Source organism: Emys orbicularis, chromosome 2, assembly GCF_028017835.1.
Source record: "Emys orbicularis isolate rEmyOrb1 chromosome 2, rEmyOrb1.hap1, whole genome shotgun sequence".
Lineage (NCBI taxonomy): Eukaryota > Metazoa > Chordata > Testudines > Emydidae > Emys > Emys orbicularis.
The window spans coordinates 57,834,110-57,861,853 of NC_088684.1; the positions used below are offsets into that span (position 1 = coordinate 57,834,110).

The window sequence follows — 27,744 nt, forward strand, 5'->3', positions numbered from 1 at the left end:
TTCTTGGTAATAGCAACACATTAGTTACAAAATCACTATTAGCATTAACAACAAATCCATTGCAAGTGTCCATCTACAATCATGGTTGTCATGCCACACCTTTGGCTCAATACCATTGGAGTTTGGGCATTTTAGGGTTAACCTGTTGCTTCCCTTTGCAAAATTCAATTTTCTCTTTCCTCCTTGTCCTGCAGGATCAAACCCTGATTTCTCTTGCTTAACAGAATTCACTGGCTGATGGGGTGGGCTCTCTGTGCTAACAGCTATTAGCAAGTCCTTCCTCTCCCAGCCAGACAAATAATTTGCATTACCACAGACAGGAGCCAGTCCACCAGTTTTCATATCCTTAACTGCTATCATTTCCAAGGCTCGACTCTGTCTTAAAGAGATACCACACAAATCCAAAGAGTCTGAGGGTGAGAGTTTGCTTGCTCCCCCCTGCATCCTCAAGCATTCGGCCATAAGACTGTTCTGCTTTGAAACACCAATAACCAAATCTGTCCTCAGACCCTGAGGCACAGACTGCTCACTTAACGAATTAGCATGGAGACAGTCCTGTCCCAACACCATTGTCTTCCCAACAAGCTGGCCACACACAGCCACTTGGTTATAGGGCTGCTCAACTTTCTTAACAGCTCTTACTCCATCTGAGACCTTCTCAAAGCTACCCACACTGGATCTTTCAAAAGGAAAGTCAGTGGATCCATTCACAACAGAAAATTTCTGGCTGTTAGGAACTGAAACTTCCTTGATTAAATCACTCTCACACCCTTCAGTTGCAGTGAACTGCTTGCACAGATTACCATGAGGATTCCTTTCCCCAGGAGCTTTTCTAAGCAGCAATTCACCCTTCACAGAAATGTTGCCCTTACCCTCTTCACCTAGGGCTTGCTCTAAAGGAACACTTCCCTGAGCAACAACAGACTTTTTCTGGGTCTTACTTACACCCAGGATCACCTTTGGCCCATCAGGCAGATTTCTACACAATCCCCTTTCAGGCAAACCCATAGACTTCCTAGATAAAAGGTTAGAAACATTTCCCTTCCCTTTGCCACACACAAGTTCAGGAATCCTTTCCTTCTTGCTACAAGTTTCCACACCATCAGTAGGTAACACAACCAAATCACCTTCATGCTCTCCTTGTGCCCTGGCTAGGATATCACCCTGATTAGACAGAGTTGCTACACCCTTTACCAACCACACACTAGCAATAGGCAAAATATAAGCACCAGAATTGTCTGGTCTCTGGGATTTTGCTAAGACACTAACTGGATGCAACCTAGTTACAGTGCCATTCTCCCCAGCAGACACAGACTTAGGACCATTCCCTTCCTGGGCTTGAGTTGAATCCAGAACCAGCTCTGAGACAACTGCACTATTCTCAACCATCACAGGCTGAAAGGCACCTTCTGTCTGCTCCACAGACAAAGAGCTGGAGACACCTTTGTTACCAGACACACAGCTCGGGATTTCATTTCCCTTGTCCCAGCACACAGGGCTGTTCACAGACAACTGCTTGGAGACTGAGGTAGCTTCCTCCATAGGCAAGTCAATACCCCTGACAGATACAGGCACATTTCCTTCACTATCAGTATTCTCCACACAAGAAACAGGTAAGGTATAGGGACATTCATTTTCCACTATCCCTGCCTTCCCAAACTGCTGACTAGACAAAGCCATTAGCTCACAAGGCTGCCTTGGCTCCTCCAAACTTTTCCTGCCTTCCTCTCCTTTGTCCCAGCACACAGGGCTGATTACAGACAAAGACTGGGAGAGTGGGGCAGCTTCCTTACCAGGCACCTTGCCACTCCCAACAGATAAACTGCTCTTCTTACTACACTGAGCCACGGCCAGCAAATCACAGTTACCCTTTTCAGGTTCACTTTTACAAGTTGTACTAGCCACCAATGCATCACCCATCAAAAATCCACCCTTTCCTTCCTCAGTTAGGGCTTCCACCTGACCATCCACTTTAATCTGCTCCAGAGAAACATTTTCCTGCCCAGTAAGATTTTGCTGCTCTTGATTTAACTCCAGATTCACTTCTGAGACACTAGACCGACATTCAGAAACTTCATTTACAGACAAATAGCTCTTCTCAGACAAACCTTTGGAGCAACCCTCCCCAGGCAAATCATTGCCCACAATAGACAGAGGTTTAAGATCATTCCTGTCCTGTGACTGACTACCTGGACTGAACAAAGCTTTAACATTTTCCCCAATCAAAAGATCTTTAGGCAATAACTTCCTTACGCCAGCTATAACCTCATGTTTAGCACCATTCCATTCAAGGTGGATTCTGGCTAAAGGCACACTTACAGTAAACTCATAGAGGACTACAACATTCACACTCTGATTTGGTAAATAATCTTCCTCTTTGACAAGATCTGCTTTAACAAGAGTGATGTTAGAAGCCATAATTTGCCCTAAACAGCTTTTACCATTGACTTTTACATTCTCTGTGAATTTTTCACTACCACTCCCATATAGAGCATTGGCACAAGTTATGGAGCCACCCTCTACTGAACACACAGTAACAGAATTTACATAAAAGGTGGCAGTGTTGGGGTACATTTGGTTACACCCAGACAACTGCTCAGAGCTATGCAATATACCAACACTGTTATAAACTGGACTTTCAAGAGGATACAATTCCTGCTTTTCGTCCCTTGCTTTTTGGACTTGGAGCTGAAATCTTTGCACTTTTGCCTCAGCTTCTAGTTCCTGCAATCGAATTTCTGCCATTCTTTGTTCATGCTCAAGTTGCAGTTTACTTGCTGCCTTTTGCATTCCAATTGCTTCTGCAGCTTCTGTGGCATCTCCTGCCTCCTGATCACTGGCCATTAACAGATCTCTCAGTTCTTGATTTGTAGCTTTCTTTCTAAAGCTTATCCCCTTTTCTGAACACAAATCTTTCAGGGCTTTTTTGTCAAGGCCCTCATATGCTCTTTGCTCAGCCATTGCAACTGTTCTTTAACCAACCAAACTCTCAATCCCAAAATTCAAATTTGGATAGCGTGGGGTTCTGACCCAAAGCTTAATTGACCTGGTTCTGAGGATCCTGCCGACTACGCCACTGTGACGATGCGGTTCTGGCGGAACCCAACTGAGAGTGCCAACTCAGGACAAATTGCTCAAACAGGGCAGTTACAGCCCAAGGCTGGGGGTTTTTCCACCTCTAAGGCAAACCAAACCAGCCAGACTAAGAGGACTTCGGTCTCACCCCACTGGCTAACCGCAAGTTTCACAAGCAATCTCCTTAGACACTCCAGTTTCCCAGTATCACCACCAGTGCCATCGTTATGGGGACAAATGGTTATGAAAACCAATACCCCAGTAAAAGAAAAAGGTTCTCCTGATCCCAAAGGACCAAGCCCCAGACCCAGGTCAATATACAAATCAGATCTTACCCACAAATCACGCTGTTGCCAATCCTTCAGAATCTAAAATCTAAAGGTTTATTCATAAAAGGAAAAAGACAGAGATGAGAGCTAGAATTGGTTAAATGGAATCAATTACATACAGTAATGGCAAAGTTCTTGGTTCAGGCTTGCAGCAGCGATAGAATAAACTGCAGGTTCAAATCAAGTCTCTGGAATACATCCCCCGCTGGGATGGGTCCTCAGTCCTTTGTTCACAGCTTCAGCTTGTAGCAAAGTTCCTCCAGAGGTATGAAGCAGGATTGAAGACAAGATGGAGATGAGGAATCAGCCTTATATAGTCTTTTCCAGGTGTAAGAACACCTCTTTGTTCTTACTGTGGAAAATTACAGCAAGATGGAGTCTGCAGTCACCTGGGCCAGTCCCTGCATACTTTGCTGAGTCTCAAGGCATATTTGCCTTCTCTCAATGGGTCCATTGTATAGCTGATGGTCCTTAATGGGCCATCAAGCAGGCTAGGCAGAGCTAACACCAGTTTGTCTGGGATGTCACCCAGCAGCATAGCATAAGTTTGAAATACAGACAGTATAGAGCCAATATTCATAACTTCAACTACAAAATTGATACACACATATAGACAGCCTAATCATAACCAGTAAACCATAAACTTGTCTTAGACACCTCATTTGACCCCCTTTATACAAGATTTGCGTGCCCCTACAGGACCTTGGTTGCAACAATGATCTATATGGTCCCAGATTATATCAATAACGTCACACCAGGCCAGGGGGGCTGCCAGGGCTCCTGCCTGGAGGCAATCTGAAGCGGCTGCTTGACAGAAGGAACCGGGAAGTGGTGCCAGAAGGCCCAGCAGTAAGTAGCAGCGGCCGCTGCCGCCAGCAGCCTTGTCTCTCTCTCTGGCCGGCAGCCAGTCACATTCCTTGCTGTGCCCAGGAGGATGGAGCCAGCCCCGGATCACAGCGCGAGCCCCCACCCGCCCCGCATTCCTCAGGGCAGGCCAGGGTGTTCTGCCCGCACGGGCTGCAGGGAGACGCAGCGCGAGCCTCGGAGATCAAGCCGGGGCGGCGGTGGGGAAGCTGCGGGTCAGTGACTAGCTCCCGGCATGTCCCCAGCGCCCCGTCCCCTGCCCTGCTCCCACGTGCGCTCCCTGCCCGCCGTCTGACGCGCTCGCACTGGGCTTGGTGGATCCCGACCCGGTGCTTGTCTCGGCGGAGCTTTTAGGGCCACCGGTGACCATGACTCAGTGCTGCCAGCCGGGCTGGGGGAGCCGAGCCGGGATGCTGCAGCAGGCGGCCTAGGGGGAGGCGATCGCTAGGGCCCGCAGCTCAGCCGGGCGAAGGAGCCGGAGCGTCTGAATCCTTCACTCCGGACCCGTCGCTGCTGAGGGGGAAGCAATGAGCGCAAGGGCCCTGGCCAGTGTCCTTTGGGTGGTGCTGCTGGCGCCGTGGAGACTCTGGCACCGGGCTGAAGCGGGCTGCTCTGAAGAGAGAAGATGCTGCCCTGGCCGGGACCCAAGCTGTGCCAGCACCGGCTGGAGGATGGACAGAGTCTATGGGACCTGTTTCTGTGATGAAGCCTGCAAGCTCACGGGGGACTGCTGCTATGATTACTCGCAGGCGTGCCCAGGTAGGTCACTCAGCACCCACCCCGGCATAGGGCAGGCAAGTGCAGGCAGCTGAGGTTTGATAGCTATCAGCTGTTCATGCTCCCACTGCTGTTCGGTACAATAACTGCACCCTGTGGCATTTCCTTCCACCTGAGGCATTAGTTAGTAGCAGTAGAGTCAGCCAGTTTTCTTCCAGTTCTTACAGGGTGTGAGTCACAACAGAATAAAGAATGCAAGGAAATGACTCAAGGTGACCAGTTATTTCTTACAGTGAAGGGGTGCAGCTCAGAGAAACAAACTTCCATTTCTTTGCAAAGTTTAGTCCAGGAGGGGTACTGCATTGGCGTTATTGTTTATGATGATGTAAAGATAGTGTAAAAATGATGGAAGAATAATAAGAACATTATTTGTTGCATCTTGGTGGCTTATGTACTTGATGTTCCACCTGATTTTTTTAATTTTTTTTTTTTGCTTGTTTGGATTAGGGAATGGGCGTAAGATGATGTGAACGAGGCGTTGACTTTTCTTTAGAATGCAAAACACGGTGGGGCAAATTCATCATTGGTGTCACTCACCCTCAAGCTGTGAAGTGACAGGGATGGATTTGGCCCCGTGTGAACATAGCAGCTAGGAGTTGCATTAAGCAGAAAAGTGAGACTGAAGAATCTTTTCACCTATCCCTCCACACAGCATTGGATGTGTATCCCGTTTCTGGTTCAACAGTAGTTGCTGTGCCTGGAATTTGCCTGCCCACTTTTATGTACCCCATAAAATGCTATGGATCTTATTTTTAAGCCATCGTCTAAATTTTCTCCTGCTGTAAAGGAGTTACAATGAGGATATAGGACCACAAAGCTAATGGAGTCACAGCAGAGATAAATTTGCTCCAAGATGTTTTGTTGGGCTGACTGGTGATGCTGTCTAGCTTAGTTACTCATAGAGCTCACATTACCTAGTATCTGAGTGCCTTACAATAATGTTTAATGTATTTATCCTCCAAACACCAGTGTGAGGAAGGGCAGTGTTATTATCTCCATTTTATGGCTGGGAAACTGAGGCACAGAGAGTAAGTGATTTGCCTAAGGTCTCACAGGAAGTCTGTGGTAGAGCAGGAACTTGAACCCAGGTCACCTAAGTCCTAGGCTTGTGCCCTAATCTCCAAACCAGCCTTCCTTCCTGATACTACCAGAGAAGAAACAGTCACAAGAAGATATAACACAGAATGTCTCAACTGCAGTTTTAAAAGTATATAATTTACATTGTAATCTCAGGCTGGAAAAACAGTGGGTGGAGTATTAACAAAACGACTTCTGTGGTCATTGCACTTGCTCAAGAAAACGAACTGAGTTGTTTATACACAACTTCGACGGGAGCAATCATGTAAAGACACTGAATCAACATTAAAAGAGTTAAAATCAGGTTAAAAACTTCCATGAGGCCCAAAAAGATAAATGAGCTGATTTCTAGCTATGGGATTTCTCCAGGTATGACCTCTTGGGCAATATATGCTTAAAATTCAGGTATACTTTGAAAAGGGACTCAGTAAAAATAGCATTATGCGGTTCCATGTTTAAGGTGCTCATTCAGATTTAGTTTTGGATCAAGCTGGCATTTTTAACTAACAGAGAGGAAAGAAGCAGCTATCACATGAAAAAAAGGAACTGGAAATTTGGTTGCAAATACTGTTGCTCTTGTAGGTGTCTGTTACTCAAGAGGATCTAGTAACTGCTACTTTCTATCTATAGGCCAATTACAACTCCTAGCTGTATATGAGGAAGGGAACCCTCTTCACATTGATGTGTCCATAGATGTGAAGTTGGAGGTTGTGCCACATCCATGTCCTCCCCTTCCATAAACCCCACAGGGCAGCACGATGGGAGATGAAGCATTGGGGAAATAAATATGCATTGTCCATCACCTTCTGCCTCTCCCCCATCGCAAGAAGGAAATTCACCAAAAAGCATGCATTCACTTTTTGTGGTGCCCCTCCGTGCAACGGAACTCTCTCTTTTAATGAAAGAGTAGAGCCCATACTAGTAGAAAACTGGGACAAAGGGAGGCCAGGCAGGGATCTTGGGGGATTCAGCAGTTATGGGGTGAAGCCCCTGTTCATTTTAAGAAGAGGGGCAGGGGCCAGACCCCACTTTCTTGATGGAATGATTTGGAGGAATCCCCTCCTCCAGAATGCCTAACATGAGGGATTTCCCATGGGTAGGGGCAGTCTGGCCCTAAGCTAAAAGATCTGGAACTGAAGAGACCAAAATGGGAGAATGTAGCTTAATCTTCACAAAGTTAAAGAGAACCTCTGAAAAGCTTCCATGGAAATAGTTTGAAGACATTATGAGCTACTGTTTGAGGGCTTCAGAGGGAGAGACTTGCTAGGAATGTAATACAGGATGACCCTGCTTACTGAAAGCATCCCTGGAAACTAGCAGAGGAACACAATGTACTTGGAGTACAAGTGTCTGTGAAGTCCTGGAGAGAGAAGAAAGATGAAGATGGTTAACAAAAATGGGGTGCAGGATAACAAAAGGGCCTGATCTTGAGAGATGCTGTTTGCCTGCAACTCCCAATTAACTCAGGAGCCAGGCATGCAGAAGCATCGACAAGTCTTCTCATTTGAAGAGGGCAGATAACTACAAACTCATCCATCCAGGCCAGAAAGTGCAACTATAAAACTAATTTAATTGAGCTCATCTTTTCAATGAGACTGCTCAGAAATACTCTGCAACTCCAACAAACATTGTACTGTGTTTTACTTTTAAAAAATCCAAATATTATTTCAATGGAAGTTTGTATCATCCTCAATAGTCTAGGGCTAGGAAGACATTACATTTTGCAAATCAATAAACTTATCTGTACTTTATTAGTTATGTATGCACACGTGCATACACACATTTAGAAACACTGAGATATATGCACAAGAAACAGCATTAGCAAGATGGTTCTGAGTAGTTCAGAAGTTTTGAAACCACCCAAAATGGCATTAAAATCAAGAAAAATAGATTGAAATAGCGTGAGTATCCCTTTGTATGGAAGTGCAAAGGTTGAGAGCAAAGAACCTGAAGTTAGAATGCTTTCAGATGAGGAATGGGGTAGAGGTAATTTGGGGGAATTCCTATCATGCTATAGCACTTTTGTCATCCCACCCAACATCTACGTTTTTAGCTATAGCATTTTTGTCATTCCATCCCCGTCAGCACTGCAAATTTCTGATTCTATTGGACAAAATACTTTGGGAATTACAGAAATAGTTAAAATGCCCACCATCTTCAAATCTGAGTAATTAACAAATATATTAAGACGTACAAAAGCACTGCCCGGAACAGGGCCGGCTCCAGGCACCAGCGAAGGAAGCAGGTGCTTGGGACGGCCAAAGGAAAGGGGCGGCACATCCGGGTCTTTGGTGGCGGGTCCCTCAGTCCCTCTCTTCCTCTTTGAGCTGCTGCCGAAGTGCCGCTGATCTGCTTTATTTTTTTTTCTTTTTGCTTCGCTGCTTGGGGCGGCAAAAAAGCTGGAGCCGGCCCTGGCCCGGAAATAACATTAAAGGTGGGCCAGAAACCAGCGAAAGAAAGGCCATTCTAAAGCTGTCAAGTCAAATGTTAAGGTCTATTGTGCCTAGACACTGTAGCATGCCTGGTACTCTATAAAGAGATGCTCTGGTATGGTGTGGGCTGCAAAACCTATGTACAGGGATTTTTAAACTAATTTCCGTACAGTGTTTACAATGCTGAAAGGATGTTTGGTTGAGAAGCAGCACTTTACACAGAGCTGTGCACTTGGGCAGCAGCGTGTTCACCAGGATTTGGGCACAGTGTCACAAGCCACCTTCAACCAGACCCCTGTCAGGGACACCCAAAAGTAGTCAAGGCTGGTTGAGAGAGGGGTGGGGCCAGGACACCCTCATAAAGCACATCTCCTGGGTAGCCTCCCCACCAGCAAGTTAAAACTACCCTTCTCTCGTGGATGGCAGCCAACAGAACCCAAGGAGAATCACGTGGTTACTGGAGAGCACAAAAGGCAACATCTGGGCCTTGTGGAAGACAGATAGACAGACAGACAGACAGACACAATGAAGAGACGAGTACATTTCACTCTCCACCTCCCCCAGTTCTCCCCATTTTCTGTTACTTAGAGAATCGTTGAGAGCCTGAAATACTTCTGTGAATGAACATGTTGATTCTCTGTCTGCATTAGCAATGATAACATAACTAATAGATGTTTTCTAAATAAGCTTTATAACTTTCTTCAGCAAAGGAGCACAGAAGGGAGTAAATACTGTCTGGGATTTTGATAGCCATTAATGACTTCATAAATGTTATTAATGAGCTTTTTAAGATGACAACATAAAACAGCAATGGAGACTAAAATGGGAGTAAAGTCTGACACTTGTGACTATATAGTGCTGTATGAAAAGAGGTGCTGGAAGAAGATTAATATAAATTAAGCTGTAAATCTTCCCCGTGTCTTAAAATTTAATTAGGAAAGATGGGAAAAATAATGATCCAGAACATGTGGTGTACACTGAAGGGAAAATGTAGATGGGATGGGAGAAAAAACTTAATTTAACCACTATTGGAATAAGGGCTACATTTCAAAATAATTCAAAGTGAATCTGAGGCACAGTGCCCAATAACTGTAACATGATTTATATTTCGTTCCTCAAACACCATATTGAAAAGCTACCTCTAAAGGACTAGAAAAAGCAAAGCAAAATATGATTAATATCTGAAAATGACATGCAGACAAAGTAAAAACTTTACACAACTTAAGAGATTTCCATATCAATAAGAAACTATAATGATAATATGCTCACCATTATGTTTTATAATAATTACTGAGCTGGTATTTCAGTTACACAACACTGAATACTATTTTATTGAGAAAATAACAGCACCAGAAAACTTGACGTTGATATTTGATGATATTTTGGGAGGAAACATGATCTAGTGGATAGGTCACAAGACCCTAGTGGAGTTAGAAGACCTGGGTTCTAATTCCAGCTGCACCAATGGCCCAAGGTGACCTTGGGCAAGGCACTTCACTTCTCTGTGCCTCTGTTTCCCTGCCAACCTTTTGTCCACCTTTTTATTTGGACTGTAAGATCGTTGGGGCAGAGACTGTTTCTTGCTATGTGTTTGTATTTAGCACAAGAGGGCCCTGATCTCAGATGGGACCAGTAGTTGCTATCATAATACCAACATATACATGTAAAAGAACATTTTAAAAAATTGGCTATGAGTGAAGTCTAGATGTAGGTTGTAAGGAAACTGAGATGTTAATGGATATGCAACTGTCACTACAGAATGATTAGAAAAAAGGAAAACTAGCACCATAGTATAAATATTTCAATTTTTAATCAAAGGGCCAAACTATTCCCTCAGATGTATGCATGCAGTTCCCATAGGACTTGGTGCTTAGATGTGAAATGTATACTAATTGCATTACAAAAAATCCCAGCGAAACCAAATTAATACTGAAGATGGGTCTGATCCTAAGCCCATGGAAATCAACGGGAATCTTTCCATTGACTTCCATGGGCTTTGGATCAGGCTGTGTGAGAAAAAATTACAGTATCTTGTATCCTAAATACAGAAAATATTGTAAGGGCAATAATGATTCTAACAAACAGATATTCTTTTGTACTTAGTACATTCCATTCCCCTTTCATGTACAGGTGTAGAGAGTCTTACCCCCGTGGCCTGTTCATGACCCCATGGACTAACTCTCTGCTTGTCATGTATGCCTTATAGGCTTTTTGTACTGCAATCATTTGAATAGGAAAAAAAATTATTGATGCCTAAAGTTAAAGCCATTACGATTCTGTTAAACACCTACTACACAGGACATGACATTTTGAGCTATGTGTTATTATTTCTGGAGTAACAGCAGTGTGCAAACTGCACTATATAAGCATTCAGCAATAATAACATTATTGTATTTGTATTGCAGTAGTGCCTAGCAGCACAGTCATGGATCAGGACTCCATTGTGCTAGGTGCTGTACAAACACAGATCTGTATCAACAGAACAAAAAGACGCCCCCTTGCACAAAGAGCTTACAAGATGATGACTTGGTTCCTGTCCCAAGGAGCTGACAATATGGTCCAGAAAGATAGGCCAGATCGTATATCAGGCATAGATGACTTGTGCCTCCCGATCTAAAGGGGAGGACATATGACCACCCCACGTGTCTCCTCTGCCCAGCGACCTCCCCACCCTGCGCCCAGCCTAGATTGGCCGTGCTCTTCCCGCCCCACGTTACCTGGGGTAGAGGAAGGGCTCTGTTCTTCTCCCACTTGCCCCCCGCACATTCTCCCTGGCTGTCGGGCCCAGGCGGGGAGCGGGATGGAGCCATTTCTCACATGGCTGAAGCTGGCGCTTCGGGTTGCTGCTCTGTGCAGTGCAGCAGCTACCTGAGAGAGCCTGGCGGTGGCTGCCTGCTCCCCACCTGGGCCTGGCTGCTGGAGACAGGACAGAGTGAGCCAGAAACGTGCCTGGGGGGGAGAGGGGACTCCAGCTATGGCTCGCTGGGCCCCTGTCTCCAGCAGCCGAGCCTGGAGCAGTGACCCAGAGTGGCGGGCATGAGAAGCAACTGGCCCTGCTCCCTCCCCCGGGCAGACCAATCTAGAGGGGCACTTGACCCCGCATGTCCCCCCATGCGTCGCCTCTGACAGGGAATGGCAAGAACTTGGAGGTGTGATGTTATGTGGAGATAGTTGTGTATTTGAAGGAAGGATTTAAAGGAGCCCTGAATGTCACCTGGCTCACAAACAGAAGGGATCCTTCTAAGTGCTAAGGTGCAGAATGGAAGGAGGCACTAGATGAGAGGTGTAAAGAAAACCCCTGTGAATGAGGGAATTAGCATCATCCTCATTTTTACAGCTGAGGAACATGAGGTGACTTACCCAGGGTCACACAAGACATCTATACCTGAGGCAGGAATTGAACCATTTTCCTGAGGCCTAATTCAGTGATTAACCACAAGACTATCTTTCTTCTTGAGAGGGGAGAAGGAAGAAAAAAAAGCAGGGGAAACGTTGAATCCTATTCAACTTATTCATAAATGATCTGGAGAAAGGGGTAAACGGTGAGGTGGCAAAGTTTGAAGACGATACTAAACTGCTCAAGATAGTTAAGACTAGGGTGACCAGATGTCCCGATTTTTGGGTCTTTTTCTTATATAGGCTCCTATTACCCCACACCCCCATCCCAATTTTTCACACTTGCTGTCTGGTCACACTAGTTCAGACTAAAGCAGACAGTGAAGAACTTCAAAAAGATCTCACAAAACTAAGTGATTGGGCAACAAAATGGCAAATGAAATTTAATGTGGATAAATGTAAAGTAATGCACATTGGAAAAAATAACCCCAAATATACATACAATATGATGGGGGCTTATTTAGCTACAACTAATCAGGAAAGAGATCTTGGAGTCATCGTGGATAGCTCTCTGAAGACGTCCACGCAGTGTGCAGCAGCAGTCAAAAAAGCAAACAGGATGTTAGGAATCATTAAAAAGGGATAGAGAATAAGACGGAGAATATCTTATTGCCCTTATATAAATCCATGGTACGCCCACATCTTGAATACTGCGTACAGATGTGGTCTCCTCATCTCAAAAAAGATATACTGGCATTAGAAAAGGTTCAGAGAAGGGCAACTAAAATGATTAGGGGTTTGGAACGGGTCTCATATGAGGAGAGATTAAAGAGGTTAGGACTTTTCAGATTGGAAAAGAGGCGATGGGGGATATGATAGAAGTATACAAAATTGTGAGTGGTGTGGAGAAAGTGAATAAGGAAAAGTTATTTACTTGTTCCCATAATATAAGAACTAGAGGTCACCAAATGAAATTAATGGGCAGCAGGTTTAAAACAAATAAAAGGAAGTTCTTCTTCACACAGCGCACAGTCAACCTGTGGAACTCCTTGCCTGAGGAGGTTGTGAAGGCTAGGACTATAACAGGGTTTAAAAGAGAACTAGATAAATTCATGGAGGTTAAGTCCATTAATGGCTATTAGCCAGGATGGGTAAGGAATGGTGTCCCTAGCCTCTGTTTGTCAGAGGGTGGAGATGGATGGCAGGAGAGAGATCACTTGATCACTACCTGTTAGGTACACTCCCTCTGGGGCACCTGGCATTGGCCACTGTCGGCAGACAGGATACTGGGCTGGATGGACCTTTGGTCTGACCCAGTATGGCCATTCTTATGTTCTTAGCACCTCTAGTGAAAACAAGAAACTTGAATTTGAGATGGAAGAAGAGAGGAGACCAGTGAAGACATCTAAAGAGGGAATGACATGGGCAAAATGGCAAGAGAGTAACATAATTTTGCCACACCACTTTGGACAAAATGGATGGAGATGAGCGGAAATAAGGTACTGGACTAAACTCATCAGGGATGCAAGTTCACTGAAGTCAATGGACTTGCATCAGGGGTAAATTTGGCCCGATGGGACCACCCCTGTGAGTAAGAGGAGCAAGATTTGTCCTGATCATATAAACAAGTGTCACTGTGTAAGTTATTAGAGAGCAGAGAGTTGATGCCTGCATTTCTCCACTCAGTCACAGAAAATATTTGCATCAGTTAAAAGCCCATTATCCCTGGGCCATCTCTGGTAATGTATATAATCATCTCACGAACAGAATTTAAAGACCTATACAATCCTTTATGACAATTTAACAAATAAATATGCAGCAGGCCATATAGGCACAGTTTTCAAAATCTGTAACTCTCAGTGTCTCGGTGAGATGACGCTATGGAAAGCTGAACTCTCATGCCAGTGTGTCACGCTGGTATGGGTTTGTCTAATGTAAGGTGACTGTTAAATGGCAAACAAAGCAAAGATCTTTTCATTAGGCAGTTTCTTACCCTGGGATAATGTATCCATTACCTGCTTCTGGAATCTGGGAAACAAGCTGCTAAAACTTTTCTTCCAGGCAGCTTGCAGAGTATCCGTATCCACCAGGGACATCTTTTGTGATCTGTTGTCCATGCTTTTAGAGGTAAAACGAGACAGAGCTGCTGTTTTGTCAAAATTTGAATGGGAAATCCAAGGGAAAGGGAAAATATAGAGCAGAAAGAAGCTTATCATGATTAATATGGAGGAGAGATGCAAGGAAGATGTAATCCTTAGTGGATGCATCCAGAGAAGGAAGCATTGCAGATAAAGAAAGAGATAGTTTGGAAGAATCAGATATAACAGATCCATTACTGAGAATTTCTGCAGGCACTATCATTGAGTACCTTTAAACATTTAAAAGTTGGTTAGTGTATCACCTAAATTCTATCTTCTATATCACAAGCACTTTCACCCTGAAAGGCTTTTTCTCAAGTGATCAACACGAGGTCTTATGGTCCAGTCTTTACAGCTTGCATTGATTCAGAGGGCTGCCTGATCCATCCAATACATCTATACGGCTGCATAAAAAGTATGCAAGGCCATACTTGGGCTAAACATTCCAGCAGGTGTCAGAAGAATTCTGTATAATACAAAACAAAAGTTTTATCTAGTTGAACAGTGTTTTCCTTTTTTCTTTGATTGAAATCGCCAATGAGCTGACCATGTGTTCTGGTATTTCTCCTCACACAATATTTGTATGCCATTATGCCATAAACTCATTTTACCTGGTGAAAAATGAACTCCACTAGAACGTTGGAAAAATAAAGACTATATTAGTCTGATTTGAGGAAGGACATATAAACAGAACAGGCTTTATAAGCTCTCTGTTAAAATGTGGCATATGTGTTGTTTATTGAATGGTATTCCTAAAATTCTGAGGGAATTGCTTTGAAAAATAATTTTTCTTCTGAATCAAAATTTGCTTTCAAAATATTGGCTCTTTTCCCCCCAGAAGATGCTTTTGGAAAGGTTTGAAGTGGAGCTGTGTGAACATTTCCAAGCAGTGATGAGCTGCCAAAGTCTTAAGAACCGGTTCCCTACCGGTTCTTCGGCGGCACTTCGGCGGCGGGTCCCGGAGCGAGTGAAGGACCCGCCACCGAAGTGCCGCTGAAGACCCGGTAGGGAACTGCCCGGTGAGTACAAGCCCCCTGTCCCATCCCCCCCATCCGACCCCCACCCACGTCCTGCCCCCGACTGCCCCCCTCTCAGAACCTGCAACCCATCAACCCCTGCCTGCTCCTTGTCCCCTGACCACCCCCTCCCGAGACCCCCCACCCTATCTGCCCCCGAGGACCCCACCCCCTACCCTACCCCCCGTCCCCTGACCGCCCCCCCAGAACCTCCGCCCCCTCCAACCGCTCCCTACCCCATATCCAACCCCTCCTCCCAGCCCCGGCCCAGCCCCCTTACCATGCTGCTCAGGGCAGCGTGTACGGATGCCGCGCGGCGCGGTCTGCTGGAGCTTGCAGCCCCACCCCTTTACCATGCCACTCAAAGCATCAGGAGCTGCAGAGCTGCCCAGGCACGGTCCAGAGCGCTGGCGCCGGCGGCGCAGCACGCTGAGGCTCTGCGAGAGGGGGAAAGGTGGGGGAGGGGCCGGGGGAGCCTCCCCAGCTGGGAGCTCAGGCAGGCCGGATGTAGCCCGCGGGCGGGTGTAACGACAGAAAAACCTCCCTCTCCCAATTGCCCACCCCTTTAACAACCGGTTCTAAACCGGCTTCTAAATTTAACAACCGGTTCGCGCGAACCGGCTCCAGCTCACCACTGCTTCCAAGTATGATTCTCAAGGCGTTCATGAATTTGTGCATGAGAACTGGTAGTTGAATTCCCAGTGTGTCACATTGTGGCCAAAAATGTTAATTCATATTATACTGTGTCAAACTCAATATTTCAACTAATGATTTCCATAGAACCTGAAGACGAAGCTTTGAGAGATGTGAAGTTTTGTACTTTTAACTAGAAACCTAAACTTTATTTATGAATTCTGATCACATTGAGTCAATTAAGCCTTGGTGTGACTCCAGGGAAACCAGGAATGAAGTTAATCCATTGTGTTTAATGTATCTTAGAATTCATCTTGGGGATAATCACAAGAATAAGACTCAGGAAAACTAGTTGTCTTTTTGGTTCTGCCATTAACTATGTAACCTATGTGTCACTTTAATCCTCTGTGCCTCCATTTTCCCATCTGTAAAATGGAATAATGACAAAGGACTTTGGAATCTAAGATGAAAAGCATTATATAAGTGATAAGTATTTTGTCTCCAGTAAATTTAGTGATATCAAGCCTTCATATTTATATTAACAGAACCAGATCAAATCAGAACTTCTTCAGACAATCCTTAGTGCACCTTTATCTAAGACAAATAAAATGGCCTAACAAACCAAACAAACAATCAAAACAAAGCTCTTGTAGAATATCTGTATTGTAGGAGCCTTTCAGTAAGAACAAAATTTCCATGCAAAAAAGGATGCATAAGAGATATTATGTGAAAGTGATAAAGAAATTAAGCAATATGTTTATCAATCGTATCTAAAAAAATGGGATCAGGTATTGCAATCATACCCAAGTTAGTATCACTTAACAGGTACTTGGGGAGGCATTTATGCATTCACTGCCTTGTTCATTAATAAAGTTTGTGGGGCTTTGAGCTCTGTGGATGGAAGATAATATGGAAGTACAGTGTACTAATGATTATTATTGGTCAAGTCTGATATTTAACAGTCTTAGATGGCACCCAAAGCTTGTAAAATTGAGATTTGCAATATCATGTCAAAATACAATAGCCTGTTTACAGTCTGGGGGGACCCAGAGGTATTTTAGATTAAACAGAAATTCTTAACATTGGAATTCATAGAACTTTGGTTTACCTGTATTGTTATTTTCAAACCTCTCACCTTAAGCTGCTTCACTTTGTTGCTTTTGCCATTCAGTCTCTGTTCAAAAGTGATGATTCTTGGGAGTAACAGAGTAGGAATACAGTAGTCTGTGGCCACATCTACCCTATGGGGACTATAGCAGCATGGCTTGGGTGCCATATCTATGCTGGCATAACCCTGTAGTGTAGGCACAGCCTATACTAACAGAAGGTTTTTTCCCATCAATGTCAGAACACCATCTCCTTGAGTGATGGCAACTAGGGCGACAGAAGCATTCTTCCATTGACTTAGCTGTGTCTACACCAGGGCTTAGATCAGTATAGCTATAGCGTTCAGGGGTGTGATTTTTCACACTACCGAGCACCGTAGCTATGTCAACTTAAATTTTAAGTGTAGGCCAGGCCTGTGTCTGCTTCCACGCATCTTTTCCCCAACTAAAGAATAGTGCTTACTTGGAGCTCCTCCTCCCTCTATCACTCTAACTGTGACTGACACAGCAGAACACTTTCCCCCTCAAAACCCAAAGATACAAAGCAAGAACAAGTGGCAGCATGACGTCAAAGAGTGTTTATTGCTAGGGGTATGTGGCCTTTGAAATACAGAGGAGCAATTTCTAGGGGCAGTATTGGCTCCAGCACGGTGCTTAATAATAATGGGAAACGTTGACAAATTTAAGGTAGTGTAAAATATTCTAGTGTTATCTAAGGGAACTCGTGGGGCCAAATTTGTAATTTTGTGCATCACCTTGTGAATTGTCACCTAATTGCAAAAAGGAAAAGGACATGAAGGCAGAGAAAGGGTAACCAATGTGTACAGAAATTAAAATAAATTCCACTCACATCCTGCTCTCAGTTATATTAGAGTAATGCCATTGGAATTACACTAATCTAAATCTGGAGTAACAGTAGAATCTAGGCACATCAGTCAAAAAGGTTAGAGAAATTTGAACTGTGTTCTTTGGGAAATGATTAAAAGGGGATCTCAATAATATATATTCTTATACAATATTCTGAGGTGAATGAAGGAAAAAAGTGTTATTACAAGGCAATTTGACCTAGTGTCATGCACAGCAAGCAGGGACCACCCAACATAAACAAAAGGAAAACAAAGAAGTGGAGGCAAAATTTCTACCAGCTTTGGGAATAAGTTACCAGCAGCAAGGTCATCTTGAAAAAAAGACTCTAAAAGTAACTCCAAGGAGGGAAAGAGGTGAAGAGCAGATGCCCCCTAACTCCACTGTTTTATGTTTTATTTCTCTTCTCCTTTAAACCAAATTTAGCAACACAGGAATTGCCATACAAAATCAGACCACAGGTCCTTCTAGTCTATTATCCTGTCTCCAGCATGGCCAGAACCAGATGATTCAGAGAAACATGAAAGAAACCCTGAAGTGAGCAACTATGGAATAATCTTCCCAAAGGGAAAGTTTCATCTTAAACCCCTCAGTAAAGGGGCATTCCCAGAGGGCTTTAATACTAGAGTTGTTAGAGGGTGCTACTGTAATAGGATAGTGGTATTGACTGCTAGTAATATTCAAATATTGCTTTGTAGCTCTTCCGTGCATCATTGGGGAGTGGAGTCACTGGAGTGGCTGTGCAGAGCAGTGTAAGCCTAATTTGCGAATGCGTAGGCGCTATGTGAAGCAGGAACCTAAAAATGGTGGGGAACCTTGCCCCATACTTGAAGAGAAGTCTGGCTGCCTGGAATACCTGACTTACCAGGGGAAGGACTGCGGACATGAACACGGTACTCTCTCTCTCTCTGATTTATTTGAATTGCCCTGATGTCTTTTGTCACCACTTAATAGTAGTTTCACCCCCTCCCCCGCCACCAGGCATTGATGACAATAAGTTGCAGTTAAAGTCTACATGGTACAAATGCATTTTAAAACTTTGAGAGAGACAAGGTGGGTGAGGTAATATCTTTTATTGGACCAACTTCTGTTGGCGGATGTGGACAAGCTTTGGAGCTTCACAGAGCTCTTCTTCAGGTCATCAGACATCCCTTTTAAAACTTCATCTTTTACTTTCATATAATTTCATAGCTGCTTATTCTTTCTGACTTAAATATTTCTTTACACATTTTGGGCCAGGTTTGGATTTTCAGTGACAGGTAAAATGCTCCACATCTCACAGGAGGCTCCTAACATCTTGCAGAATCAGCCCCAATAAAAAGGAAACAATGTGTATAAGGTGAATGCACTTCACCTAAATTACAGAGGATATATTATTGTTGGAAGTGTTTACAAGGAGTTTATTGTACAAAGAACTATAACTACATATTCCCCTTCACTTTCTTGATTTAGGCCACTCAATAGTTTTTAAACCCATCTTACAATGTATTCCTTTAAGCATTTGCACTAATGTGTCAGACACACAAAACTGGCACTCCTTATTGGATGCTCCAAGACCATATCCAACATATCTCCAACCAGCCTGGGATCCTGAAAGGGAAGAGTGAGGAAACAAAGCTTGGAGGAAATATCCCCATCCCAGAGACAGATCCGGAGAGCTCTCTGAGCCAGTGCAGAAGCACCCAAGAAGTTGGCTCCAAAGGAAGATGGAAGCTTGATACATGTTGTTGAGGGGATTCAACTGAGATGAGCTATTTCAAGAGGTTCCTACATACCATAAAGGGCAGCTTGAAGCAAACAGCTTTGCCCCCTCAGATCTGCATGAGCCATTGGGATGGCCACTCTAGAGGCGTACGAGGCATAGATTATAATAGCAGTCTGAGTGCCACCCGCATGTAAATTGTTAAATAACAGCCCCTTCTACTTACCTGTACATGGGATCACAAAAGGATGTTAGCCTCCAGAAGTAGGTCCATGAGCTTAGAATGGAAAGCCACCAATAAATCCACCTTCAGGTGGGACAACCACAGTTTATGGAAGTCAGTGTTCAACCTGCAGTGCCTGAGTAAGTTCCTGGGATAGGTGTTGAATCAAGAGCACTAACTTTATTTCCATCATCTTCCCAACAGAAAGGGAGGTAAGCAGAATCACCCCAGAGAAGCTGCCTTGGGAAGAAAATAGAATATCACTGCTCCATTGGAGACCATGACATTTTTGTTATGTGGGTGACCACGCAACCCTCTTCCTCACAAGTGACCTTCTGAGGGTATTTTTACAATGAGAGAGACAGTTTGGTGATCCAGATCCAAATCTAGCTCACCGCCTTTGGGAGGTTCTTCAAGAAGGGAAAATGAAGGACAAGGCTTTTCTTGCCTCTAGGATCAATAGGTCATGGTACAGCCAGGAGCTCCCTTACTAAAGAAGGAAAATTTTCCTAGCTGTGAGGTAAAAGGATCCTTTGCAAGGGAGGCAACAGAGGCCCAGTTTATCTTAGCTATGGCTCCAAGATGAAAGAATTCTCATGAAAATAGAGGGGTTAGGGTAGTCCTAAAGAGACAGCATCCCCCTACCTCCCAGAAGTCCTTTCTGAGCCCTATTCCTCCTAAAAGTCCCTTGGACCTGTCCTGCTGGTGTCTATAATCCACAGGGGGCTGCTGGAATGTGGGTTTTCTACAGAATCATGCTCCCTATGGCTCAGGCCTGGCCGTTGCACTTACATACAAGGGGTGTGTCTGTGTATAGGAAGAGAGTGCAGAAAAAGCCTGCTGCCAAAAGGTTGCAGGGGCAGGGACACAAGAATAACATTTTAAGCCCTTCTCGCCTGGCTCTTTCTGGAAGGACATTTCCTTTGTACTCCTGTTCTGTGGCATTCTGGAACCTCTTTTAGGCATGGAAGAAAGTGGCATTTTAGACACACAAACTGCAGCTGCTTGCAGTAAGGCAGGAAAACAACAGACCTGCATATAGGGCTGGGGAGGAACAGAATACAGAAGTCCTGCATCTGGACTGACTACTCCTGCCTTGTGAACAGATGAAAACAATGATTTACCCATTCAGCCATACTAGTGGCAATGGGAACAGAGTAGAGTCAGAAACGAATGAAGGCCTTTGAGGCAGAACTGGAAATACAAAGGAAGTTAAGCTGCTATGTTTCTTTGTCTTTGTAGAAAGTTAGAAGCGATTTTTCAAAGTTTTTGCCAGTCTGTGCACCAACAAAATGAATGCGTATGTGTTCTTGCAACAAATTGGGTACTCAGGCATGTGATTAATTGACTTGCACATGTGGCTGTGCAAATAAAAATGAGGATGTGTGGTTTGCATGGTATCAGATGCCAATTTAGTGGCTTATATGAAATGAATTTGTGTCAATCCAGTTCTTACTTAATAGGTGCCCATATCACCACCAAAAAAAGAAAAAAATATCCAGTTGCAATTGTCACAATTGGCAGTTCATTTGCTAGGACTGAATGGGCATGGAGACCATTACATCTTGGCCCAGTGCCCCTTCTGGATGATCAGCAGTTTGTTGTAAGTGGACCCAGCTGCTGGATCACACATGCTCAAGCCCCCTCGGTCTGGGTAATCTAATCATTGTTCTGCATCTCTAGGATGCACTCGCAGACTGACCGCTTCTCTGAGCCCTTCCTTGGAATGTGGGACTTTACAGTCCAGTCACCCTAGTCCAGCAGTGCCACTCACCCAAATTTGTCCCAGTTGCCCCCTCATCCAGGGGACAGACCAAATGTGAACAGCACTGCAACTCCCTGTGCTAGGGACCAGGTTGCAATGCCTGGAGTGGGAGTCAACCCAGCCAGACCCACACGACCGGAACTGCTGCTATGGGGTGAGTGCAGGATGGGTTTGCTCTGCAACTCCACACGTGGGCTTCCCATTCCTTAGGGGCAGAATCCAACCCCCCAAGCTTCCCACTCCCCAGGGGCAGGACTTGTCCCCCTTTAGCCACTGGGAATGTTGGGAAGTATGCTAGTCTCTGAAACTCCAAAGTCCTCAGTTGCTCACATATACTCCCCCAGAGTTCTACCTAACTGGGAGCATTTTGACTTCTAGTGTGAAAGCAAGGAACACAGGTTTAGCCAGGAATTTTTTTAGCCACAGTCACTGTACTTTTAAAAGGCACTAGCAAGTACAGAACTTTCCAAAATAAAAGTCCTGAGATCTCACCCTTTCTGAGTCAAAAGTCAACAGGAGAACCCCACCTATTGCTGTAGTGAGTGTCCACACTGAAGTGCTGCAGTAGCGTTTCAAATGTAGACAAGCCCTGACTCTCTTCTTTTGGCCATATGGCCACTGGCAGCCTTGTCCCTTTCGCTCTCCAAGTTCCTGTGTTGCAAATTTGTTGTTCCATACCATGTGGATGGGCCAGAAGTTGAGAGACAGTCAATGGCCCTAGATTGTTGTCTTGATGGCTTCTCAGAGATTGTCTTTCAATGATGTGTCAAGCATTTTTCCTGGGCATGTAGCTGACTGGAATACTTAACTTTTGTAGGGCTACACTTAAAACGCTGCACTGGGGCAGTTGTGCCGCTGTAGTGCTTTAATGAAGACGCTATATACCGACAGGAGAGCGCTCTCCCGTTGGTGTAGTTAATCCACCTCCCTGAGATGTGGTAGCTATGTCAGTGGGAAAAGCTCTCCTGCTGGCATAGTGCTGTCTACACCTGTGCTTCGGTTAGTATAACTGTGTCGCTCAGGGGTGTGGATTATTCACATCCCTCAGGGACGTAGTTATATCAAAGTAATTCTGTAGCATAGATCTGCCCCTCCCTTTTTTTAGGCAGTTAGCACATAACACAAAATGGAGGTTAATTGAAAATGGAGGTTACAAAATGGAGTTCGCAATCTAACCCAAACATTTCCCATTCTATCTCAGAGATTAGACTGCACTCATTCCTCATTCTGGAATGGAGGGACATTGGCAGGGTTGAGTAGAGAAGTTTGCTCAGGCTGAAACTGTTTTCAATAAACCACTGACTTCCATCTCTGACATCTTTAATGAGCCATCATTTCTCTAATAAAGACAACATAATTGATGCTATAAGTAAAATATAGATTAGATGTCTACCTTATTTCACAAAGGTTGTGTTCTTAATCTAACTATTTTCCCCTCTCAGTTCCTGCTTTCATAACTACCTCTGAATACAGTAAGGAAAGAAAAAGACGAGCTGTCTCTCCACTGTGGTCTTCAGATTCAGAGGAAGCTGGGTAATCTCTCACATGTACATTTGGGTCATCTTGTTAAGTAGACAGTATTTATCTACACAGGGCCGGTGGAAGGATGTTTTGCGCCCTAGGCGAAACTTCCACCTTGCACCCCCCCGTCCCCGAGCCCCCGCCCTGAGGCGCCCCTCCCCACGGCGGCACCCCCCCTCCGCCCTGAGGCGCCCCCCCTGCGGCAGCTCCCCACCCTGAGGCACCCCCCCCGCCCCAGCTCACCCCTGCCCCGCCTCCTCCCCAAGCACGCCGTCGCTGCTTCACTTCTCCCGCCTCCCAGGCTTGTGGCGCCTAAGCTGATTGGCGCCGCAAGCCTGGGAGGCGGGAGAAGTGAAGCAGCTCACCCCGCTCCTCCTCCTCCCAGAGCATGCCGTGGCTGCTTCACTTCTCTCACCGTGACTGTTCCCCTGCGTGCCGCCCCCCCCCCTTGCCGCAGGCGGCCCTCCCCGCGCTCCGCTGCCCCAGCTCCCTCCGCCTAAATGCCGGCGGCAACCGGGGCGGCCGAAGATCCGGCCGCCGCGGTCGCTGCCAAAGAAAATGGCGCCCCCCAAATCCTAGTGCCCTAGGCAACCGCCTAGGTTGCCTAAATGGTTGCACTGGCCCTGTATCTACACAGAGAAATTTAATTTGATATGGAATAATTTAAGGGCAGCACACAGCCCTAAATAACCACATATCTAATTTTTCTCCTCCTGTACTGCATTTTATTTTCTGTGTCAGTCCAGGTCATTATTTTATTTGCTAAGTATCCTGAATTAGACATTTATTGAGGTCATGGGAAATTTTGTAGAGTGACTGCTTTTTTAAAAAATTAATAAATAAAGCTAACATAAAGTCAAGTACATTTGTAACTATGAGTAGCCTGAGAAGTTATACATAGATTGCTGCATAAACAAAATTGGCTGAATGTTCCAGTCCCAAGGACTGCTCTACATGGGCTGGGTGGCAGAAGCTGTACAAATATGTAGCTCACAGATCTGATCTACTCAGCTCCATCACTGTCTCTAATGCTCTATCCTACTCTGTTTACCCTGGGCCAATGAAACCAATAGGCATTCTGAAAACAATGAGTCATACGTTGAGTTTTATCTTTCACCGTTAGATTAAAAATAAGAGTGATTGGGAGACTGCATCCTACTAAAGTGTTTCATCCTAATTTAAGGAACTTTGTACATTATGTCATGCTTGGGCTGTGCATCAATGTCAGAACCAAGGTCCATAGTTTGGTCGTGGCTGAAAGGGTGTGGAACTTAGCCATTGTTCAGAAAATGACTCATAAGCATCTCTTTCCTAAGCTCTGTATCACTAATACTTTTTGTATGATGCATGGCTATGGCATAAAAGTGATTCACATGCTAATGTCTGACAAAGTTATGCTCATCAGTACTAAAGCCAGTTAAAGTGGTATTATTTTTTCCTCACCTCCGTGCAGATATTGTGTGGAATTTAAAACTGAATCACTCTCTCACCATTGCACTGTGGAGAATCGGCCATACGCCCGCTGGATGCAGTATCTACGAGAGGGGTATACTGTGTGTGTAGCTTGCCAGCCTCCAGCTATGAATACTGGCAACCATCGTTGTTCTGGAGATGGCGTCGGTGCTGATGGGTAAGCTATATTTCAATTTTAGGAGTCTAAATGCTTTTTGTTTAGTAGTTTTAATATAAAACACCGAGCTCAGATTTCACTTACCTTCTATTCAGCTGGATCGCAGGAGAGAATGTAAGAATGCTCAGGGTTTAGGCAGTGGCTAAAGAGAAGTGAAATGGTGGAAGATCAATGTAAAAGCTGAACTGAAATAGCTCACATTGACCAGCTGCTGTAGCTGAGATGACTTTTCCATTCTGCCCTGGCCTAGAAGGAACCCTTCTTCCAGGCCTAAATTCATTACATTAGGCTTTCTGATAGAACTTTATGCTTTATTTACAGTAGCTGCTGAGACCATGGCCAAGCTATTTAGTGATTTAGCAAGTGCATATTAGAACTTTAAACATCTCATTTTATTTTTAGATGAATATCTCCAATGTCATACAGCCAAGTGTAGTGGTTTTAAAGCTTTCGGTTGTACTATAAAAAAGGTAGAATGGTGCAGATGATACTGCAGGCGCGCCACACTTTTTAAAGTGGCAGTGCTGTAATCTGAATTTGATCCCAAGCTCTAGCAGTTACAGGTTGGCACATTACTCTCTCGAACTCCATACACCCAATGTAGTTAATCAAACAGGGATTAAAAATCATCAACTATTTGGAACAGATTTTAATCCAATTTTGTATTCTAATAATTCAAACTAAAATCCTTAGTATATATTAACATGTATATTATGGTAGTGCCCAAACACCCTAATGAGAATAAAGCCCCATTGTACTGGGCACTGTACAGAGAAAGGCCCTGCTCCCGAGAGTTTACAGTATAAGGAATAAGATTCATTTATCTAGAAATGTTTTGTTTCAAAGGCTAATCAAGTCTGACCTGTCAGTTTTATTTACTAAAAGCATCCAATCTAGCACTGTAGTAAAAGTAAAATTTATAGTTCAAAGTATTTGAAAACCCACATTCAATTATTTTTAAAGAAAAATAATAATTTACTGTCACATTTCAGAAATAAAGTTCTCCGTTGGCAAGCTGTTGGTAATCCTCGGTGCCAAGGAACATGGAAGAAAGTTCGGCAAGTGGAACAATGTTCATGTCCTGTTGTGCATAGTTTTATTTTTACATAAAAGTTGGAAAGAGAACTTTGAAGAACATCCATGAACATCTTTAAATCAATTTAACACTTTGTGAAGCCACAAGAACTCTACTTTTCTGCTGTGCTTGCTTGCTGAACCTTAATCGAACTTTTAAAAAGACAAGACAAGACTTTAGGAGCCATTCTGGTTGAGTGTATGTTTGCCCTGTACCCAGATATTAAGATGGATCTTCTTACTGCTGAATACATTCTAAGCTACCTTTTTTCTCTTTTTTGTAATTAAAAAGATTGAATGCCTCCAACGTGAGTAGTTTCAGTTCTTACCTCTTCATCTCTTACAAGGCACCCTTCACTATCAGAGGTACGGACCCTGCTCCACAGTAGGCAGGCTAATGTGCTCTGTTCAAATGTGGGAAAAGTTACCCTCACCCTTAATCCACTAGAAGTGCTTAGAGTGGACAAACTGAGGAACTAGTACTGCATCTCAGTTCAAATCCTGTGCCCCATCTCAGACAAGTCTAGGTAGCTATACATGTTATTGAACATAAACATTTAAAGAAGGTGGATTAGCACTGTATGTATTCCCCTTGTCCAATGGAGGCAACCACCTTCATATTAAAAATTAAAGCTATTCAATTAGTTTACTTCCTGTTTTGCATGGAAAACCTCAAGGACTTAATATCACTTACCACCAAAGGGATTTTTTGGCAGATGATGCTAAACAAAGCACTCATGTACCAAATTGCAGATAATTCTTAAGGTTAGCCTTGAAAAGAAGTACTCTTTAATGGAGGGTAATGTAAATTTAGACTGCATTGTCCTATTGTCCCTGCTGCAGTGATGTAACAGGTGATTGACCCATCTCAAAGTAAAAATGCTCATTTACTTTAAAATTGTATCTGGGTTACAGCAGTGAAATAAGGGACTAACTGTACTTGAACCACTGTTCACTGGCTAAAAGTCTTGGGTAGGATTTTCAAAAGCACCGAGTATTGGTCTAGCTCTCTTACCACTGATGAACTGACTCTTGAAATTTGCACTGTAATAGCACTGAATAAGAATGAATTGCAGGTATCTCTATTACTTGCTTTCAACATAGCATCTGTCTTGGCTGCTTGACTAGTATAACGTTATGGAAGACAAGTTTCCTATTGCAGCACAACACTTTAGGTTTGTCCACTCCTGAAATCATGGACACCTGATGTGACAGACTTTCTGTAGTTTTATAGATTCAGGGACTCCAAGGCCCAAGGGGACTATTCTGATCATCTAGTCTGACCTGTATAACACCGGCCACAGAATTTCCCCAAATTAGTTCCTGGATAATATATTTTAGAAAAGCACCCAATCTTGATTTAAGAATTGTCAATAGTGGAGAATCTGCCATCATCTTTGGTAAATTGTTCCAGTGGTTAATTACACTCATTGTTAAAAATGTATGCCTTATCTCCAAACAGAATGCGTCTGGCTTCAACTTCTAGCCATTGGATTGTGTTATACCTTTCTCTGCTAGATTGAAGAGCCCATGATTAAATATTTGTTTCCTATGTAGTACTTAGAGACTAATCAAGTAAGCCCTTAACCTTCTCTTTGTCAAAGCTCCTTGAGACTATCACTATAAGGCATATGTTCTAATCCCTTAATATCACTCTTGTGGCTCTGAACCCTCTTCAATTTATCAACATCCTTATTGAGATGTTCCCACCAGAACTGGATGCTGTATTCCAGCAGTGGTTACATCAGTGCCAATACACAGGTAAAATAACCACTAGACTCTTACTTGAAGTTTCCCTGTTTATGCATCCAAGCATTGCATTAGCCCTTTTGGCCACTGTATCACTGAGAGCTCATGTTTAACTGTTTGTCCACTACAACCCCCAAATCTTTTTCAAAGTCACTGCTTCCCAAGATAGAGTTCACCCCCATAGTGTAAGTATAGCCTATATTATTTGTTCCTAGATCTATATTTACATTTAGCCTATTAAAAATGCACATTATTTCTTAGTATCTTAGATGTCTGTATACTAATGCGAGAAGTATGGGGAATAAGCAGGAAGAACTCAAAATGCTAGTAAATAAACACAACTATGACATAGTTGGCATAATATGCATGACTGGAATATTGGTATAGAAGGGTACAGCTTGCTCAGGAAGGACTGGCAGGGGAAAAAAGGGAA

General features: G+C 44.0%; 1 protein-coding gene across 1 annotated transcript; it reads left to right on the top strand.

Annotated features, from left to right (window-relative positions):
* Positions 1 to 4,795: 4,795 nt before the first annotated feature.
* On the top strand, positions 4,796 to 25,598 carry SBSPON (somatomedin B and thrombospondin type 1 domain containing). Its single transcript, XM_065400041.1, has 5 exons — positions 4,796 to 5,027; positions 18,346 to 18,540; positions 22,780 to 22,870; positions 24,312 to 24,488; positions 25,481 to 25,598. Exons 1-5 carry the CDS (start codon positions 4,796 to 4,798, stop codon positions 25,596 to 25,598), a joined length of 813 nt encoding a protein of 270 aa, XP_065256113.1.
* The last annotated feature ends 2,146 nt before the right edge of the window (positions 25,599 to 27,744 follow it).

Bases quoted from the DNA above. Each gene is read 5' to 3' on its own strand.
- SBSPON (XM_065400041.1), top strand. From the start codon at position 4,796: ATGAGCGCAAGGGCCCTGGCCAGTGTCCTTTGGGTGGTGCTGCTGGCG. The intron at 5,028-18,345 runs GTAGGTCACTCA...ATTGCTTTGTAG, and splicing joins TTACTCGCAGGCGTGCCCAG to CTCTTCCGTGCATCATTGGG. The intron at 24,489-25,480 runs GTAAGCTATATT...GTCACATTTCAG, and splicing joins GATGGCGTCGGTGCTGATGG to AAATAAAGTTCTCCGTTGGC.